General features: G+C 38.0%; 1 protein-coding gene across 1 annotated transcript in view; it reads right to left on the minus strand.

Annotated features, from left to right (window-relative positions):
- Positions 1-12,902: 12,902 nt before the first annotated feature.
- The window catches only part of REEP2 (receptor accessory protein 2), a 29,444-nt gene continuing 22,491 nt past the window's right edge, over positions 12,903-19,855 (minus strand). Inside the window, exons 6-8 of the mRNA XM_070738801.1 lie at positions 19,617-19,764; positions 16,927-17,087; positions 12,903-14,845 (exon numbers count right to left, since the gene is read on the minus strand). Of these exons, the coding sequence (XP_070594902.1) occupies positions 14,771-14,845; positions 16,927-17,087; positions 19,617-19,764 (384 nt within the window). The 3' untranslated portion in view covers positions 12,903-14,770. The remainder of the gene's footprint in view (positions 14,846-16,926; positions 17,088-19,616; positions 19,765-19,855) is intronic.

Raw genomic sequence — 19,855 nt, forward strand, 5'->3', positions numbered from 1 at the left:
AAATTATGAAGGTAGTCTCTAATCCATTAGAAAATTAAATAGCGTATTTTTCAGTGTATAACACACACCAGTGTATAAGATACACCTAGATTTTAGAGGAAGAAAACAAGGAAAAAAGTATTCTGAACCAAATGCTGCAGTACTATATTGTTTAATAAAATACCAGTTTAACAGAATACTTTTTACAACCAAATATACTGTTTAAAACCATGTACAGTGGTACCTCTACCTAATAACGCCTATACTTAAGAACTTTTCTAGACAAGAACCGGGTGTTCAAGATTTTTTTGTCTCTTCTCAAGAACCATTTTCTACTTAAGAACCCGAGGCCGGAAAAATTTCCAGGACATTTGAGACCGGCACAAAGGCCCAGCCAGTTTCCTGCTATTCCCCCTTTAATCCCAGCCATCTCGGGCTTTTCTGGGCTGCCAGAGGAGCCTTTTGGTGGTGCTTAAGGAGACTTTGGCAGCCCAGAGCGAATGAAGCATTTTTTCTTTCTCTGGGTGCTTGGACAGGGAATAAAGCTCTGCCAGTGGCCAGAGGAAAAAAACATTCCCTTTGCTCTGGTCAGCCCAGAGTAAATGGAGCGTTTTCCTTTCTCTGGACGCTTGGGGAGGGAATAAATCACTTTGTTGTGCTGACTCCCTCGTGCTACTTCCCATACATCTGGCGCGAGGTTGCCTCCCGGAGCATCTGGGTGCGGAAAGGCAAAAGGGGGCGCTTTGCCCCAGCCGGATCAACTTGGCTTCAGCCAAACCGAGGAGTCGCCACAGTGAAGGAAAGATGCTGGCTACAAAGGGAGCAAGCGAGAGGAGAGGGTAAGCCCTTCAGCATGGGAAGGAAGAGGAAGCAGGTAGCAGCAGCAGCAGGAGCAGCTACCTTTCGGTCAAAGGAGCGGGAGGTTCCCCCCTCTTTCCTGCCTGGGTTTCTCTCTCTGGCGCAGTGTATGGGAGGCAGCCTCGCGCCGGGTGTATGGGAGGCACGTGCTCCTCTTCGCCACCTCAGAGTCCCTTTTTTAAAAAGCCTTAAAGTTTTGGATTTTTTTGATTCCCCTCACCTTCTTCCTTCTGCACTGACTGTTCTCCTCCTCTTCTTCCTCCTCCTCCCACCCAAATTCCGAGCTTTTATTTATTTCCTAGTAAGTTTGCATTATTTGCTTTTACATTGATTCCTATGAGAAAAATTGCTTCTATTTACAAACTTTTCTACTTAAGAATCTGGTTACGGAACGAATTAAGTTCTTAAGTAGAGGTACCACTGTATACTTTTTACAAACTTCAAACTTGACAGCTTCAACACTTGTGGACTTCAACTCCCAGAATTCCTCCTTCAGCCATGCTAGCTCAAAAATGGGAGTTGAAGTCCACAAGCCTTAAACTTGCCAGGTTTGAAGACCCTTGCACTCCTAACTCAGGGGTCTTCAAACTTGGAATGTGGTCTTCAAACCTTCACCGAGGCCATGGAGAGGAGACCCACTTTCCCCCAGAGACGGGTGCTTCCCCCATGGCTCAACCGGTCACATCCCTTTGAGGACCAGGGGGAGGTGGGTGTATGGGAAGGTCTCTGGCTCTGACTACCTCTGACTCTCTCACAATGCCCCGAGATTGGGAGTGGTACATAGGATTGTCCTCCTGGCACCCAAGGAGCAGCGCTGCCGATGCGGTGGCTCCTCTCCACGGGCTATTTCCCCGTGCAGGGTTTGGTGTAAGGATGCCACCGAGGGACAAACCGCAAGCGGATGGATCGGCCTGGCCTTCGCCTACATGGAACTTTTCCCTCCGAGCAGATGTGGATGATTCTTATTCACACACACACACATAAACGGATTTTATCTGTTTAGGGATCCGCCGGAGGCCACTCTGCAAATAAAATAGGCTTTTTAACCACACTTCAGAAGCTCAGCACCTGTAAAAACATACCATTGAGGGGTCTTTTTTGGGGGGGTGGAAGACACTGCTTATCCTTGTCTGCAGCCCTAACTAGCCCATGGCTCTTCGGGAAGAATCACAAATTCAGCGACCAGGGGAGACATGATAGCAGTATTCCAATACTTGAGAGGCTGCCACAAAGAGGAGGGGTTCAGGCTGTTCTCCAAAGCACCAGAAAGCCAGACAAGAAGCAACGGATGGAAACTGACCAAAGAGAGATTCAACCTGGAAATAAGGAGGAACGTTTTGATGATTTGCCAGCGGAGGTTGTGAATGCTTCAACACTCAACACTTTCAAGAAGAGATTGGACTGCCATTGGACTGGTGTAGGGTCTCCTGCTCGAGCAGGGGGTTGTACTAGATGACCTACGAGGTCCCTTCCAATTCTAATAAATAAATAAATAAAACCTTATCAAAAGATTGGGTTAAGAACATAGAATAATAGAGTTGGGAGGAAGTTTGGAGGTCTTCCAGTCTAACCCATGCTTGAGCAGGAGACCCTATCCCTGCTTCCAGGCTCTTCTTAAAAGCTTCCAATAATGGAACACCCACAATTTCTGAAGGCAAACCAAGAAACTGGACAAGTGCTACATTCACATGTGAATATATATGTATTTTTGTATACAAGTGCTGCCATGCTTTTGGCTGAGAACTTCAAATAAACGACAATAAATCTGAGTGCATGATGCAATGGGGAGCAGGGATCTGAAAATTTATTAAACTTGAGATAGCATCTCAGATAAGGAGAACTAAGGAAGTCAATTGCAAGTTAATCCTGAAACACCGAGAGGCATCTGTGGATTTCATAGTCTGCTTGAAAATGAAGAAATGGAGACATGCAAATACTGGTACAGGTTGCAAGATATCTGCATGTTGAAAGAAGTGAAATTAGCTGAGGGTAAGAGCATGGTGAAGCAGGAGATAGGATCAAAATGAATTGGTACTGAATGCGAATCAATTGAATACAAAACAGTATGAAGGAAATTGAATGGCGTTTTTGAGAATGATGGGGTTTGAACTGCAAAACAAATATATGAAGAAGAGTAAATGGATCAAGAGGAAAAAGACCGAGAAATTCATAGATGAAAGGAGTTAATAAGGTCCAAAAAAGAAAAAAAAAACCAAGGAAGAAATGTAAAGAACAAGAGACTTTTTGGAGTATTGACATAATGAAAGCAAAGATGGTTTACTAGTAGAGAAGTATGGAGTGCTAAGCTGATATTGATGTAAACTAGATTTACAATGTTTCATGTTCTTGTTCTTATCTCATACTTTTATTTCTTTGGCTTATCATTCTTATACTTTTTTTGCACTCTGCATAACTTTGCATTCCTGAAAATTGTTTCGGCAAAGATAAGATTTATGTGCTATAATAGAATTACCTAGAATATGTTTGTTTTAGAAGTATATTAGAATTAGTTTATATATGAAGAATTATTATGAGAAGAATTTTGAATTTATATTAGAATTAGTTTTAAATATGAAAAGTTTTAAATATGAAAAATTATAATGAGAAGTTTAACAAATTATTTCTTAACATTTACAATAATGAATTGTATTTAAATATGTATTCTCTTTTCTGTATTCAAATTTATACTTTTGAGATAAGCGGGGAAAATACAACCCCACTTTTATGTTAAATGTATGTCTGTCTGTTCGTCTATTTTATGAAAATTAATAAAAATAAGGGGGGGGAAAGGAATAGCAGAACGTGTGTGCAGGTGCGTATATAAATGAATCTAAATTCAAAAATTGAAGTGATCGAGATTATCTTGTATTACAAACCGCAAAATGCAATTTGTTTTTTTTTTAACCACTGAAGTGGAAAACTAAATTCAGTTTGTAGTTGGTGCTGAACATGATAAATGTTTATTATTTGTTCAAAGCCACTTTTTTTGTTGATTTTGCTATTAGATTATTTAAATTTGACTTATCGGCTTGATTTAATGTTTTTAGCTGTTTGTTTCTCTAGCTTTGTACACCACCCAGAGTCCACTAGAGTTGGGTGGCAAGTAAATTTGACAGAGAGAGAGGGAGAGTGGGAGGGGCGGGAGGGAGAGAGAGAGAGGAGGGCAGGGGGAGATGGAGAAGGAAAACAGATTGATAGAAATCTGGCCAAAAGTAAATTAATTGAATCTGTTATATCACCCTTCTCACTGATAGGAACAAATTCACAAAGCGGATTTGATCATTCTTATCAACAATACTACAACAGCCACTTGAGAAAAGATATAGATCCATTATTATTGTAGCAATGGCAAATATAAAAACAAATCCAGAAAAATACTGAAAAATCTGCAGTGTGCTGTGATGATGTTTACATCAAGATGTAGGGTAAGATATGTGCATGATTTTGCACCTCACTTTATAAATTTGTCTAATTGTACAATGTCAACTATGTAAAATTTCCCTCTTTGTAGAAGAACTTACAGGGATCTAATTAGTGAATAAAGTAGAATGTGGGAGGAATTAAATGAGGCACAGACATGATTGCAATAGCAATGCTTAAAACACAGAAAACTGTTCAAGGAAGATTGAAAAGCATTGCCACAAACTAGTTAATAATAGTGCATCAGCTAATACTAAAAGGTAAACCTTACAAACAGGTTATAGAAGGAGACAATAAAACTGGAAGAACAACAAAAAAATGGTCAGAAGCTATGTATGATTGTGAATCTAAAAATATGAAAACAAAGAGGCAATCATTGTTTTTGCTTTGCTGAAACTAATACTTGTTAAAAGGAGTGGAAGGCTTTGATCGTTTAGGCTCACCTGCTATTTTAACATTGTTTGATGACTCCAATAGCCATATTGTAAAGGTCAACTATTCCTTGTATTTTTACGATCCTGAGATTTCTTCGGAGACCCTATTCTGATTCCTCATGGTACATGAGACCAGGTTGAGAAGAGAGCACGGGGGCATATACATTTATCTTTTAAACTATTCTTGTCCCGTTCTCATGTTAGCTTAATAATAAGCTGGTATAAAAAAATACCATCTGGCCTAAAATATTTTAAAAGGATTTAGGCTGCATGCTGTCAGGTCCTCCCATGAGATAATTCTTCCGCAGCTGTACCTTCCCATCTTTTTCCTCCAAGAAAGTGATGACCAATGGCTTTCTTCCCTCCTGGAAGTTTAAACTTGTGCTTGTCTCTCTGTCTCTATGATCAACCCTTCATCCAGACATATTTACTACATACTCTACACACAAACTCCGTACCCACCACAGCCAGTTAAGTTTAATTTATATTTAAAACTCCAAGGAATCAAAATGCACAGGGACAAAGAAAACAACAGCTTTTAAAAGAAAATATTTCATCCAAAATGCTCCAAGTGACACAACATGGAAAAGTGCACTTCGAAGCATAGCAGAGAAAGGCATCCTGAGATCATTTTGAAATGTCATTCATTTCCTGTCCTCCAAAACAGTTCCTTGCCCATTTTGATAATGGGGTAAACCACGCAGGGCAGGTAAAGTCAGTGTCTTTTTGCAACAGTACTTTGTCAAATGCATTCACTAGAAAGTTACTTTTGATATAATTTTGCTCTTTCTTATATAAAGGCTATTTTATCTAGCTTGAACTTTTAGTTTGTCCAGAATCAGACTGCTTTCTCTGAAATGTGTAGCTTTATATGGTTTCTGTCATTTTCTTCACATTATGGAACGTGAACAATATCATAGACTACAGGGCAACTAAATCCAGGGGGATTTGACCAGGCAAAATATATTTGTAAAAAAAAAAGTGTATAACGTATTACCGGTAAATCTCTTTCACAATATAGACAAAGAAAGCTGGACATATTATCTTAGTACATTTTGTTAAATTAACAACTACACATGGACAAGCAAAGGTAGCAGTTACTGAAAACTTAAATGTCCATGCTACAGCTGTATTATCCTGCTTGAACTGGTGTGAAGAAATCTTGGAACTTGGAAAAATAAATCCTTGCAGAAATAGGGATAGCATTGTAAGAAGATGTGATTAAAATCCTATGAATATGTTATTTTACTGTGATTTTTTAAAAATATAATCCATCCAAACAATAGGTGCTGTTGGCCAAATTAAAAATGAAAGAAACAGTTAGGTTATTGGTTCTGCCTCTTGCTTGTCCCTATATCCTACCATATTTTAGGCTCAACCTTTGCAACAAGAAACATATTGGTGTGGTAGCATCTCTACCTGAGATGTGCAGTAAGTTGCATGGCAAGAGGAAGAAGTAATTTAGAGTGCTGGAAGCAGGAATACTGTACTTGATGCATCTCTTTAAACTAAACAGTATTGCTTTGGATAATGAGATAGTCAGCATACAAATAAACAAATAAAATAAAAATGCCTTTTCTCAGGATTGTGTGCGAGTCCCAGAAATGCTACAACCTCTCCATATTTTTGTGATTTAAATCCAGATTTTTCACTGTTCCAAATTGTTTGAGAAATTTTCACTATCCACTGCAGCAAAACATTGTGGGAATGAAAAAGAAAGTTGAGGAAGGAGCCCTTTTAACTGGGTCTTGGGAAGGCAAGTTCCCCAAAATGTTTTGGAAAACAGTATGGGGGGAAATAGTTTGAAATAGTGACATTTTCTTTCAATGTACTGTGGACAAAAACAGCATCTTGAATTCTGATATATTACTTGAAAAGGGACCTTTAAAAAGAAAAAAACCCTGAAATTATATATAGCAACTGGTAGAAGGAAATTGGTGATGTTTTTAACATTTAGAATATGACTTAAAGTATAGAAGAGACAGAGACTGATATATATTTTTATACATTCCATGTTATTTCTGATTCCACTTCCTCATTGCAAATAGTACGGTAGCAGCTTTGATACTTTGAAACATTTGTTCAAATATTGTTCAAATGTATATTGGCTTCAGAGATCCAAGATCTAACATCAAAATTCATCATTTTGGCTCAGAGAAGTTCATATTGATTTCATAGCACGGGTGACTCAAAGTGCACCATTTGTTCTGGAATTCCACAACATATTAGATTCCACTGGCCCCAATATTTTAATTTCAAATTACAATTGCTCGATAGCTGCCATACTCTGTTGGGGACAAAGGAAATTTAGTACAAATATTCTTAACAGTAACAAATAGGCAAAGAAAAAGGGTTTAAAAGGTTTGGAACAGAAGAGAAACAGAATCTAATAAAGTTCTATCAAGTGATTATTACCAAGCCATACAAGAATAAATGGATTAAAGAATTCAAACAAAACGCTTACCAAATGTGGTATAATGTAGTGTATGTGTGTGTGCGTGTGTTATGTTGTGTGTGCGTGTGGGTGTGTGCGCACAATTTCAATTCAAATAATTCAAATAACCATGCAAATAAACATTTTCCAAATACTTTTCTTACTGGGTCTCTACTAACAATGACAATTCATAAAACGATAGAAAGTGATAGAAATAAATCTCATAAACTACCGAGAACCTGTAAAACTCAGTTAAATCATTACTAAAGGTTGACAAATAATATACAGTAGATGGGTGAGTTGCACAGAGGTTCTGACATACATACAGTATAAAGAGTGGTGAAATCCTTTCTTTTACTATCGGTTCTGTGGCCGTGGCTTAGTGGATGTGGTGTGGCTTGGTAGGCGTGGCTTGGTGGGTGTGGCAGAGGGAAAATATTGCAACATTTCCATCCCACCCCACTCTGGGGCCAGCCAGAGGTGGTATTTGCCAGTTCTCCGAACTACTCAAAATCTCCAATACCGGTCCTCCAGAACCATTCACAGCCTGATAGATTTCACCCCGGGTATACAGGTATTAAGTAGGAGTATCCATATTCTGGAATTCCAATTCACATTTTTAATGTGCAAACACAAATTTCAGAATATTTGTTTTAACTATAATTTTTCCTTGGTATCCACATTTTTTTTTTTTAAAAGAAGTCAGTTATGGCAAAAGACTGCCATGAGTGAAAATAGGCATAAGGATGTCTGCCAAAGAAAAGAAGAATTGTCTTTTTAGGAATGCAGTAATTTCACATACAGCAAGAATGGTTTCCTCCCCCAAAAGAGGAAGCAACAGTCTCCTCCTATAAGGCAGCAGGTACATCTCTTTAAAGGTGATACACAAATATTTTTACAGGTGTTCCATGAGTCAGAATAATGATACCAGGAGGAGGAAAAAGATCCCAAAACAATCTTTCCTGGTTTAGTAAACTAATTTGCATTGGACAGAGCAATATCCTAAGGAGTTCACTGCAAGATGGAAGAGACAAGCAGCATCTCCTCCCTAAATCAACAGCTGTGAGGACAGCGAATAGAGAAGAGGTAGCCTTCTTCTTTTTAAGAAGAGGTAAGTTGTCAGACATGATGGGTATGGCAAATACCTATGCAGATGACACCTTGCAAATAGGTGACTATATGGTTGAGAAACTGTAAAGGAAGTGTTTCTCGTTGCTTATTCAACTATGAGACTTGATATAATGGTGTGAAGCAGTTGAGCTGTGTTCTGCTGAGCATTTGCTCAAGAAAAGGAAGACACCGCTTCACCAAAGTTGGCTGTTGATACATTGAGCTATTTGTATCAGCTCATGTAAGCTGACTCATCCTCCAAGTCTAAACAGAACTTGGGAACAAGTAGCTATTATCTCATCTTCTTGGAAATCCCCTTTTATTCCTATGCTTAGTCATATCTGTCCTACGGGAGACTCTCCTCCAATCATTTATTCTGCAAGTTAGATTTCCTTGTTCTACCATGTCCTGTTCAGAAGTAAAGATATTCTTCCTCCTCCCAAAAATGCAGACAGTTGTTGCAGTCAGTTATTCTAAGGAACAGCACATGCAAGATTGCTGAGGAGAAGCAATACTTTTTCATTTTCTTTTTGGTATAACTGTTAGTGCCAGATGCTATGAATCGTCCCATTCAAGTCAAGGGATGGGGGCTAAATTGATTACCGATATCACAAGTCACCTGTTTCCTGGTTCATTCCATGTTCAAGATCTCTTATTTTAAAATGTTAAATATATTCCTAAATGACAAAACGCTGCAAGAGGTAGTACTTCATTCACATTCTCTCTGTCTAAAGGTTATACATACTGATGTATAAGTGGATACTTACTCCAATCTTTGAAAAACTGCTCTCTAAACTCAACAAGTATCTATGCTGAGGACAGTTGGAGAGGTACTAAAAACAATCAATAAAATTTTAAATGAACAATCGAGCTTAGGGTTTCACAAATCCAAATGTTAACAGCAAATAAATAGCTCTTTGCTGCCATCAAGTGCTCTTATAGATTTCTGCAGAACTAATATAATATCCATAATCAAGGTAACATGTTAAAATGCTTGACACACTGTACCTCTTTTTAGCTATTTTCTCTGGCAGAAAACAGAGAAAATGTACACTACCATATTGTGATGATTGCCACAAAGAAAGGAAATTGCTGACATTTCAGTATTAGAAGCCACTATTTTTGTCTCTCCTCCTGAGCTCCCATGAAGATTCAAACAAGTCATTTTATGACTGCAAAAGGATGACTGTAGTGTAATATAAGTGAAAATGTAAATACATAACAATGTAAACCTTGCAATAATTCTGGCTAAAGGAGCTAAATGAACTTGGGAGCACCGATTATGCTGCTGAACACTGGATTTATATATCAACACTGAAAACGAGTGCTTTTTATCAGCTAATGAACTGCTCCAAAATGAAAGATTATGTAAAACTCAAGTCTTGTTTGCCTACAATAACAGTTTGCCCATTTTGTGCTTTACTGAACACTCACAAACGTAAAAACTACTGTTACTAATGTTATGACCAGTTTGACTGAAAGAAAACAAACAAGAAATAATGCAAAAACCTGAATATCACAACAATGGTATTAAAAAAATGTTTCATTCTAAGCACTGTAAGAAAGCACATTTGTTCCTGAAATTGAGATTAAAGCTTTTGTCTATATTTATTCTACCTCATACAAGCAACACTGGTTGAAAATATAAAAGGCAATGAATTCCTGAATAAATATTTGACACTTTCTGGCTTATGTATAAAAGTTTTATACTATAAGTTGTGTGCAGAAATGCTAAAAGTTATTTGTCCTGAACTTCATTACATTTAACTTCACTGCATGGTGCAGAGTTTTAATATTATGAAAGAGGGAAGAAATTACACATACTGGTAATTCCATAAACCTCTATCATTTTCTCCTTGCCATTTTTATAAACCCAAAAACCAATATTGTAATCTTTCCACAGAGGGGAGCTGTTGTCATTTTCTACACCTTTTGTAGTTTTGCAATATCTTTTTATATGCACATATGCTGCAAACAGTGTTTCTATTTTCACTGATTTGTCCAAATAAGTGTGCATACAGTTGTAACATTTAACAAAAATGTATTTAATAGGGCTATGAGGACTTGATTGAAAATATCTCTGATGGAACATTAGATGGCAATAAATTCTAATTATTTGCTGTTCTCCAGTGGCTGGTCAGATTTTTATATTTTAGATCTGGGAGTCCTATATGTAAGGTTCACTCCCAGAATGGATTATTAACAGGTAATCTGTATAACTTTTTCTCATTACAAATAACAACTGCTGGAAAGGGAGATTGATTTGCATTAGGAATCCAATAAAGTTATTCCTTAATTTCCATGCAATAGTCCTACAAAACATTAATCTGAAAGTTTTCACTGATGCTAACTGGAATTTTCCTTTTATATCAAATATTAGCTGGAAAAAGAAAGTTTTTGCTGAATTTCAATGTACAAGGAAAAACTTAAATATTATCCCCCATATGCCCACACCTGATTAGTTCCATTTTCTGTTTCAATTGATACATTAGTTATTAAAAATCAGCAAAATGTTTAATTATATATTTAATACCATATTTTTGATTGTATTCATTCAGAAAAAAGTGAATTTCAAATAAAGAATTTGAATACCAATCTACTCCCCTGAATCATCCTGGGAATGTTGAAAACACAGAAATGAGTAAGAGCCATGTGAAATACACTAACGTTCCTCTCATTTGCAATAGAAGTTCAAATAACATTGATGAAAATCATGGACGTTGTTTTTAATTAGTACAAAAATAAGTTAGAAGAAGCCACATTTTTAGCAGTGACGGGAAGAAAAAAAATACTACGCCAAATATCCAGGAACCACATAACAGAGCTGTCAGATCCTTTAAACTCAAACTGACAACCAAAATGAAAGATCTATTAAGGCTGTAATATATATCTACAAAGCTGAATGCAGGCCAGTAATACTAATGTTCTTGAAAGGTGTCAAAAAATGAGCATCGTACACACGCACACAGACACAGACACAGACACACGGGCAGAGAAAGAGAGAAGGGGAGGAAAGGGAGAAGAAAAGGAAAGAAGGAAGGAAGGAAAAGGAAAGAAGGAAGGAAGGAAGGAAGGAAGGAAGGAAGGAAGGAAGGAAGGAAGGAAGGAAGGAAGGACAAGGACCAGAAGATAGGAGTGGTGATAAATGTGTCAAGTGACAGAAACATCAGGAAAGAGGAGTATGAGATGCTGGAAAAGAACTTGGGCCTGAAAGAGGAACTAGAGAGGATGAGAAAAATAAAGGTCAAAATGGTCCCAAGGGCTGTGAGCAGGGTTGGGTTCTAACTTACCTCATTGCTGATTTTCTTCCTCCCGCACCGCATGGGCGCGCCTTGTGGGCTTACGCATAAGCAGTGCCGAAAAATAATATATATTTATATATATATATTTAAAAGCCTGAAAAAAACCCTGAAAGCAAGATGGCAACGCATGTGCGACGCCGGAAAGTTGGCTTTTGTGCATGCGCAAAAGAAAAAAAAAAACAGAAAAAAAACCTTCCCCCCCCCCCCAAAAGATGGCACCGTCCATGGATCGGCACTGACAGAACTGGTTCTGTGATGTCATCGTGACAGCACCAGAGATTTGCTACTGATTCAGGCAAACTGTTCCGAACCAGGAGGAACCCACCTCTGGCTGTGACTCTTAGGCTCCAACATCAGAGCTCTCTGCCTAATTAGTACAGTGCTGGGAAGAGCTAAGAGACTGCACAGAACCCTTAAATGTCCAAGCCTCTGGTAGAAGACATAAGATTGAGGAAGATGTAGACAATTCATAGGGTGAGAAAGGAAATTCATTCTCATTCTCTCTCTCTCTATGTCACACACACACACACACAAACAAACTAGGCTGCAATGGGAACGTGAACAAATAATGTAAATGACAAGTGTATCCAGGGCAGGCTAATTTAAACATTTGCAGTAGAAGTTTTCTCAAAACTAGACTTGATGGAATGGGGAGAAGGCGAATTTATGACAAGCCTCTTGCAGGAACTTTAATTATCCAGGAAAGTACTGCTAACAGTCACTGCGGAAACAGAGAATGTACAAGAATGATTGCTGTGAACCTAATCCATTAACTTCTGTGCAAATCACTGAGAAAGAATCACGACTTCCAGGAGCAATCTAATATACATGTTGTGAGAAATAAAAGACATGTATAAACAAAAAATATATAATGTAGAAAGAGCAGTTGGATAAAGCTGTGCAACTTTCACTCTGGAAGGGAGCACACCTCCCCCTCTAATACTGCAGAAATATAAAGGTTTTCAGTAGTCAAGTCAGACTCCAACCACACTTCCTTTCCCTATGGAATGGAGTTGTTTCATATCTAAACCCATTGTAAACAGGACAACTCAATAATAATTGCAGAGTGTTGGCAAAGAGCAATCAACTAACTAGAAAGTACAGCAGGCGTCTACATTTTTATTCTCAGCAAAATCAATCTTCCAACTTCTAAAAGGCTAATTTCATATTTAGGGCATCCTTGACAATTTTTTAAAAAAATCTGCTTAATTGTTTGCCAAGTCTTTGGCATTAAACACTGCCAAGGAGGAAAGAGAACAGCAAATACACTGTGAATATTCTCTTTCTCCTTGCGGAAAAAGAACCGACAGATGTCCAAACCAGAAGTTCAGCACAAGTGGAGGGATGTGTAACTGACTGGAAGTAGAATAAAAACAATTTCTTTAAAGGAAATTTCTTTGTAATCTTAATGATCTCTCTGCATCTCATAACAACAATGCAAAACAAAAGAGTTAGTTTAAAGAGGCAACTTTGGAAAGTATACTTACTAGGACACAAGTCCCACTAAACTCAGTATAGATTAATTTGAACAAACATGTTTAAAAATTAGTAAACGTGGTAGCCTGTGCTAGGAAAAAAGTTTTCAAACAACACGCCAACGTGTTATGTTGCATATCTAAAAGTTGTTACTACCACTTAAGATCTTGTGAATAAACCTAATAGGCAAAGATTTGCTTCATCTTTAAAGACTGGTGGCCTTAATGTATACGGTATTCATAAAATGGTGCTAACCTAGTAAAAATCAGAGTTACCAGGATTTATCTAAGTTTCCTAAACTTTATAATCTTAAATTATTGTATTTATGTTAAACTTTATGAAACAGTACATTTTAAGGATTACTTTTGTTGATTTTATTAGAATTCTGTAAGGTCCTTGTTTTTCTCTGTTTGGTTGCTTTCTTGCAGATGTTTTATTACCAATTAGGTACTACCATCATTCTATATAAAATCTGAATTCTTATAATCACCTAACATCAAACTGTACTGTCTCTACCAAGTAAATAACCCAAGTAGAGAACAATGGAAGATTTGGATGGTAGAAAGTAGTAATTCCTGAGAGCTGAGTAGCCACATCCATTGTTTACATTTAGAATAAGTGGAAATGTCCATATCACTTATTACAAAATGTCACTCAGAAAAACTCCAAAAGAATTATTATTTTTGGCCAGCTTGTCTGGATGTACTGATTAACTTCAATTTATAATATGACTGCAAACAAAAGCTGGAATAAATTTATAAATCATTCAGTTTACTATCCACCAACTGCTTTCACATAACCACTTCTTTGAAATAATTCTTACAGAAAACAGACCAATCTATAAAAACTAAAATATCAAGGCAACTCTGAAGAAGGGGTCCAAAGGTTTGATACTTAGATTGTAATTATTCAGGATTCTAACTCTTTGGAGAGAGCGATCCAGGCTCAGCCATTCCTATATGTCCTGCTCCAACCATGATTCACTTAGTTTTGTCATCTTTCCTCTACTTTTAAAAAACATTTTCCCTTTCCAATACTTAACATAAGCAAAGTCACAATAATTCCACCCAAGCAAAAGAGGCTTCTGCATAGAAAGACCAGATACTGGTAGCAAAGCCAGCCACTTTCATTCTCATCACTATTAATCTTTCCCTCAAGTCACTGCAGCCCGCCCCCACCCACCCCCGCCAAGAAATTCTTTGCTAAAACCCACTTCACGGACAGTGAAGATGTTGCATTTACAGCAAAATATCACTTCTCCTTCTTTCTTTTGCCGAAGCAATTTTGAAACGATAGTTTTCAGTACCAGTCACCTTGCTTCGGACACTTCCCAACAATTCCCCATAGCAGCTAAATCATGACAGCAAGTGTGAATCATGACAGCAAGTGCAAATTAGAATTTCAATTGCACCATATTTTTTTTCACCAACCCCTCTGCCAAAAGTGGTTCTAACCCTAATTAAAGAGGTATTCCAGCAAAGAGTTTCTCTACTAGGGTTACACATGGAGAGGGAATCCCAAAACAACAGGCTATATACAGACAGATTAGCATTTTCCATCACAGAGATGAAGAGTATATAATTCCTGAGGATGGCCATCCTCTGATCTGTGTGCCAAATTTCAATCACCATCTCGCCTGGGAATGAGCTCTACAAAGCAGTAGCTGTTATGTACATGGTCTCAGCTCCCATTCCTTGGAGAGTGTCCCTCACAGTGGCAGAAGAGTGCTCTGGGACAGACTTTCAGCTGGATTGTCCTTAGGCTGATTCACCAACAGCAGCGGAGCCTGTAGCTTTCTTCTTGGGACGGGCTTTCACTGCCTTCTGTGCAGGCTGTAGAGCAAGCAAGAGAGGCACAACATTACATTAGTTGCAAAAAGGGTAATTTTGGACCGGGAGTCACTGCTCACAGTCACTCATGCCCTCATCACCTCGAGGCTCGACTACTGTAATGCTCTCTACATGGGGCTACCTTTGAAAAGTGTTTGGAAACTTCAGATCGTGCAGAATGCAGCTGCGAGAGCTATCATGGGCTTTCCTAAATATGCCCATGTCACACCAACACTCCACAGTCTGCATTGGTTGCCGATCAGTTTCCGGTCACAATTCAAAGTGTTGGTTATGACCTATAAAGCCCTTCATGGCACCGGACCAGAATATCTCCGGGACCGCCTTCGGCCGCACGAATCCCAGTGACCAGTTAGGTCCCACAGAGTTGGCCTTCTCCGGGTCCCGTCAACTAAACAATGTCGTTTGGCGGGACCCAGGGGAAGAGCCTTCTCTGTGGCAGCCCCGACCTTTGGAACCAACTCCCCCCAGATATCAGAGTTGCCCCCACCCTCCTAGCCTTTCGTAAGCTCCTTAAAACCCACCTCTGTCGTCAGGCATGGGGGAATTGACATTTTCCCCTCCCCCTAGGCTTATAGAATTTATGCATGGTATGCTAGTATGTATGATTGGTTTCTAAATTGGGGTTTTTAAAATTAACTTAAATATTAGATTTGTTTACATTGTATTATTATTGCTGTGAGCCGCCCCGAGTCTGCGGAGAGGGGGGGCATACAAATCTGATTAATAAATAAATAAATAAATTTTGAAAAAAGAGTTTTGTTTACTGAGATAACGGCTTCAAAAACTGAGCAGTGTTGCTAAAAATGCTGGTTCCTAAATCCTCTGTTTTACTACTAGTAGTACTCTAACAACTGAACTAATGATTGGGATCTCTGGAAGTTATATAACAGCAGTAACAGTTTTCAATAAAAACAGGGGTAAAATTGTATACCTATTTTATTATTGTCAATATTACAGCAATGCAGTTTTTATTAGAGGGATTTTTATTGGGAAGGTGAGATAGAAATATAATAAATATCCGAGCAATCAGCTTTAGCAATTTTAGCATGAAAAGACAAGGATTTAAGGAAAAGGAACCTTTCCTTCCAAACAGCCCTTCAGTTTAGGTAGGAGAACTGCTTCCAAGGACTAAGTGTTTAAATATAGAGACAGAAGGCATGGATGAAGAATACAGATGTTTATCGATTCTGGTTTTGTTTTTAAAATGAGAAGAAGACACTATAATTATTAACTGCAGCTTCTGTTATCAGTCCTGTATTTCTGTGGGGGTTACATTTCAATACTAAATGCTATAATTGTCTCATTAAAGAAAAGGGAGGAGAATTGTTTCCATTTTAATTCTTTAAACTGTCCCTTGAAGTGGCATGGAGACTTAGTAATTCTGTTCTATTTTTTTATCTCCTTTCTCCTGGTGAATTTTAATAATCAGACTGAATTCTGGGTAAACAATTTTAACTGAACAGCCTTAAACACATTAATTGAATTTAATTTCTGTTTCTTTCCTGAAGACAAATTAATTATGCCTAAAAAACCCAGAAGATGAATAAAGTTTCATCCCTAGTTGGATAAGTTAGTCCATTTCCTATAGAAGAACTAGTATGGTTAGTTAAATATCTTAATGACAGTGGTGCTTCTGCAGCCAAGATACTGATCCCCAATATTCTCAGTTCTGATTATATTCAGGTGAGAATTTTTGAGGAGTTTCATCTCCAGAGAGTGGTGAAATTAAAATATTTGGTATCAAGTTAAATCATGCCACGTTACTATTTATAAGGAAATGGCTAACACCCATATCTAGACAGGAATGTTTTTTTTAATCAGAGTGCTTTTGTTTAATTAAATTCTGGCTGAGTGGAAAAATAATGTAAAATAAAAATGAAGGGTGATTTATTGGGAAAGGCAGACACTGCATTAAAGTTGTAGTGGTGAAGTTAAAAAAGGAAAATATACCACAGTGAAGTGTGTATGTTTGTGCATTATATGATTCAAGCATTTCCACCCTTTATATTTTAAGAAGCTGCAATCTACACCTAGAGGATCCATACAACTGCAGGCCATCTCACCTCAGTCTTTATTGTTTTCTTAGGAGCTTTAAGGCTCTGGGTTCGTTTGGGAACTTTGTCTCCCGTATCATCATCAGATGGTTCAGTTCTAGAATCAGACTGTGTTCCATTATGTCTCTGAGTCATAGCCATGTCCTCAGATGAAGAGTAAAAAGCTGCACCTAAGGAGAAAAAATAATAGTGGGACTGCTTCATAAAGGTAAAAAAGATACTCAAGGTAGAGAGGCAAGGAAAAAAACACATGAGTATATTAATATAGTAGGAATTGAACTCAAGGTCATGGGAAATATGAAATTAAATGTATAACTATATTATTATAATCCCATAACTGAAATTCCATTCCTTTATAACAAAAGAGCTGCAGTAGCTTCACAACCCATCTATTCCCTCCACTCCAAGCAGCTTTTCTTTTTCTATACCATTTTATAGTATACTTAAATGAATAGTTACATTTCGGATATGAAAAGCCTATTCATACCTCTATGTAATCAAATTCTCCTGTTTCTACCAAATCCCTTTTTCAAGTCAGGTTCATTGGCTAGATAAAGATCTACAAGGGTTATCTGGAAAGTAAGGTTACGAGCAGTGAAGGGCTACAGACTTTCGTATCCATTTTCCTTCAGCCAAAAAATTCAAAACTCAGCAATCAGTGAGAAAAATCTTGGGCACCCATCGTGCATAAATCTTGGGCACCCATCGTGCATAAATCTTGGGCACACATCGCAGCAGAGTTCATGCCCTTAGCATACCCTTGTAGATGGATAGATGCAAGAATACATGCTATGGTTACTATAAACAAGGAGAAGAAAGCTCCCGTTTTGTATCCTGCTCTCTTTTACATGCGGCTGAGGAGGATGCACTTTAAAAATACAGATGAACAGGTGCCTATCTATCTTTCTATCTCACATTGCTACACCACCCATCTTTACTAAGTGACTCTAGGTAATTTACAATAAAACCACATCTTTTGCCAAATATTTCTAGAATATGAACTTTAAATTAATCCATTCATCCTTTTCATAGACTATACCCAGGTGTGGGCTACTGCCCGGACCGCGGGAGGGGGCGGGGAATGCAACGGGGTAGCGAAAATGGAGCTCCACCCCAGAGCACTCAATTCGCTGTGAAAGATATTGAAACAAAATGCATAAGCCACACCCACAACGTGGTAGTAAAAATTTTGGTAGCCTATCACTGACTATACCTAATGTACAGGGGTGGACATAAAAATGGAAACACTTGCCTTTTGGCATCATAATGTTTGAACATGTTCAAATCAATCAAAACTTGACATATTTTAATGTTTTTGTTTTATTTGATATGTTTTTTTAAACTACCTTTTTTAAACAGAAATTTAAGGAAATTGGTTATAACCTTCTAGAAATGGCAGACCTCTCAGACTTTCAAAGAGGCCAAATTGTCGGTGCCCGAATGGCAGGCGCTAGTGTAACAGAAAGTGCCTGAATGTTTGGCGTTTTAAGAGGTAATATCTCAAAAGTAATGATTGCTTTTGAAAGAGAAGGGAAAACATCCTCAGCCAAGCACAGGTCTGGTTGAAAGTCGAAGTCTTCTGAAAAAGACTGTCGGACTCTAACGCGAATAGTTAGAGCGGATCACAAGACCGCAGCTCCTAAAATCACTGCAGAGCTCAATAGACACGTATAGAACCCAGTTTCCACAAAACCTGTTCGAAGGGAGCTTCACAAATCTGGATTCCACAGAAGAGCTGCAGGGTGTTTCCATTGATTTGTCCACCCCCCTGTAGTTTATGCATATCAAAATCACAAAGAGAGTAATTCAAAATTAATGTATGTTAATAATGAGTTACATGTATTTTATACAAAGGCTCTTATACTTGCATTCATAGAACAATATAAAGTTATTTATAAATTAATATGTAAAAATAAGTCTCTGGTCAATTCATTTTTATAACAGGTACAGATTTTTATTTACCGTATTTTTCAGAGTATAAGACATACCTTTTCCCCCTAAAAGAGGTTGAAAATTTGTGTGCGCCTTATACTCTGAATGTAGCTTTTGCTAAGCTTTTTTTCAGCCCTAACCAGGTGCTAAGGAATGAAGCAATTTTCCCTGCTTCCCTTGCTAAGCAATCTTCCCTTTGCCTGTTTTTTTCACTGCTGCTTCCTCTGACAATCAGATGGGCTTCTGGGATTAGAAGCCTTTTTTCAGCCCTAACAAGGTGCTAAATAGTGAAGTGATCTTCCGTGGTTTGTTAGCAAGCGATCTTCCACTGTTTTCAGTCCTAACATGGTGCGAACAAGTGAAGCGATCTGCTGTGCTTTGCTAGAAAAACAATCTTCCTTTTGCCTGTTTTTCTCATTGTTTCTGTGAAGAGAGAGAAGTGTAGTGTTTTAGAAACTGTTTTTTATCTCCAACCAGGGGATAAAAAGCAAGCGCATGTGCTCCAAACCAGCAAACTAATGTGCTGAAGCTGACCGGTTTAAAGACTAGCCAGGTGAATGCCTGTAGGTAAGATTATTTTTTCCCTATTTTCCTCCCCCCAAACTAAGGTGTGTCTTATACTCCAAAAAATGGTACCTGTTTTCATTTACTGTATTGTATGTTGAATTATCTTTTGCGCGTCCATGGGTTGATTATAAACCACCTTCAGTGTTTAATTTGATCAGACATACAAATCAATAAATTTAATAGAGACTAACTTCACTAACCTGAATCATCAATAGTTTCAAGGTGGCCCTTAGAAGACGTATGCATGTGTGACTCAGGGCTTTGCAAATGCATTGTGTCATCATCTCGAATCAAAGTCAAGTCTTGCATGCTGAAACTCCGAAGTTTTTCAGACAAAACCCCCTGGCCCTTTAAAACACAACTTCTGGTTAAAATTATCCACATGTACTACATCAGAATGCATCTTAAGGGGAACATTGAAGCAACATTTGATGAAAAA

The sequence above is a fragment of the Erythrolamprus reginae genome, chromosome 2 (assembly GCF_031021105.1).
Source record: "Erythrolamprus reginae isolate rEryReg1 chromosome 2, rEryReg1.hap1, whole genome shotgun sequence".
Classification (NCBI taxonomy): Eukaryota; Metazoa; Chordata; class Lepidosauria; order Squamata; family Dipsadidae; genus Erythrolamprus; species Erythrolamprus reginae.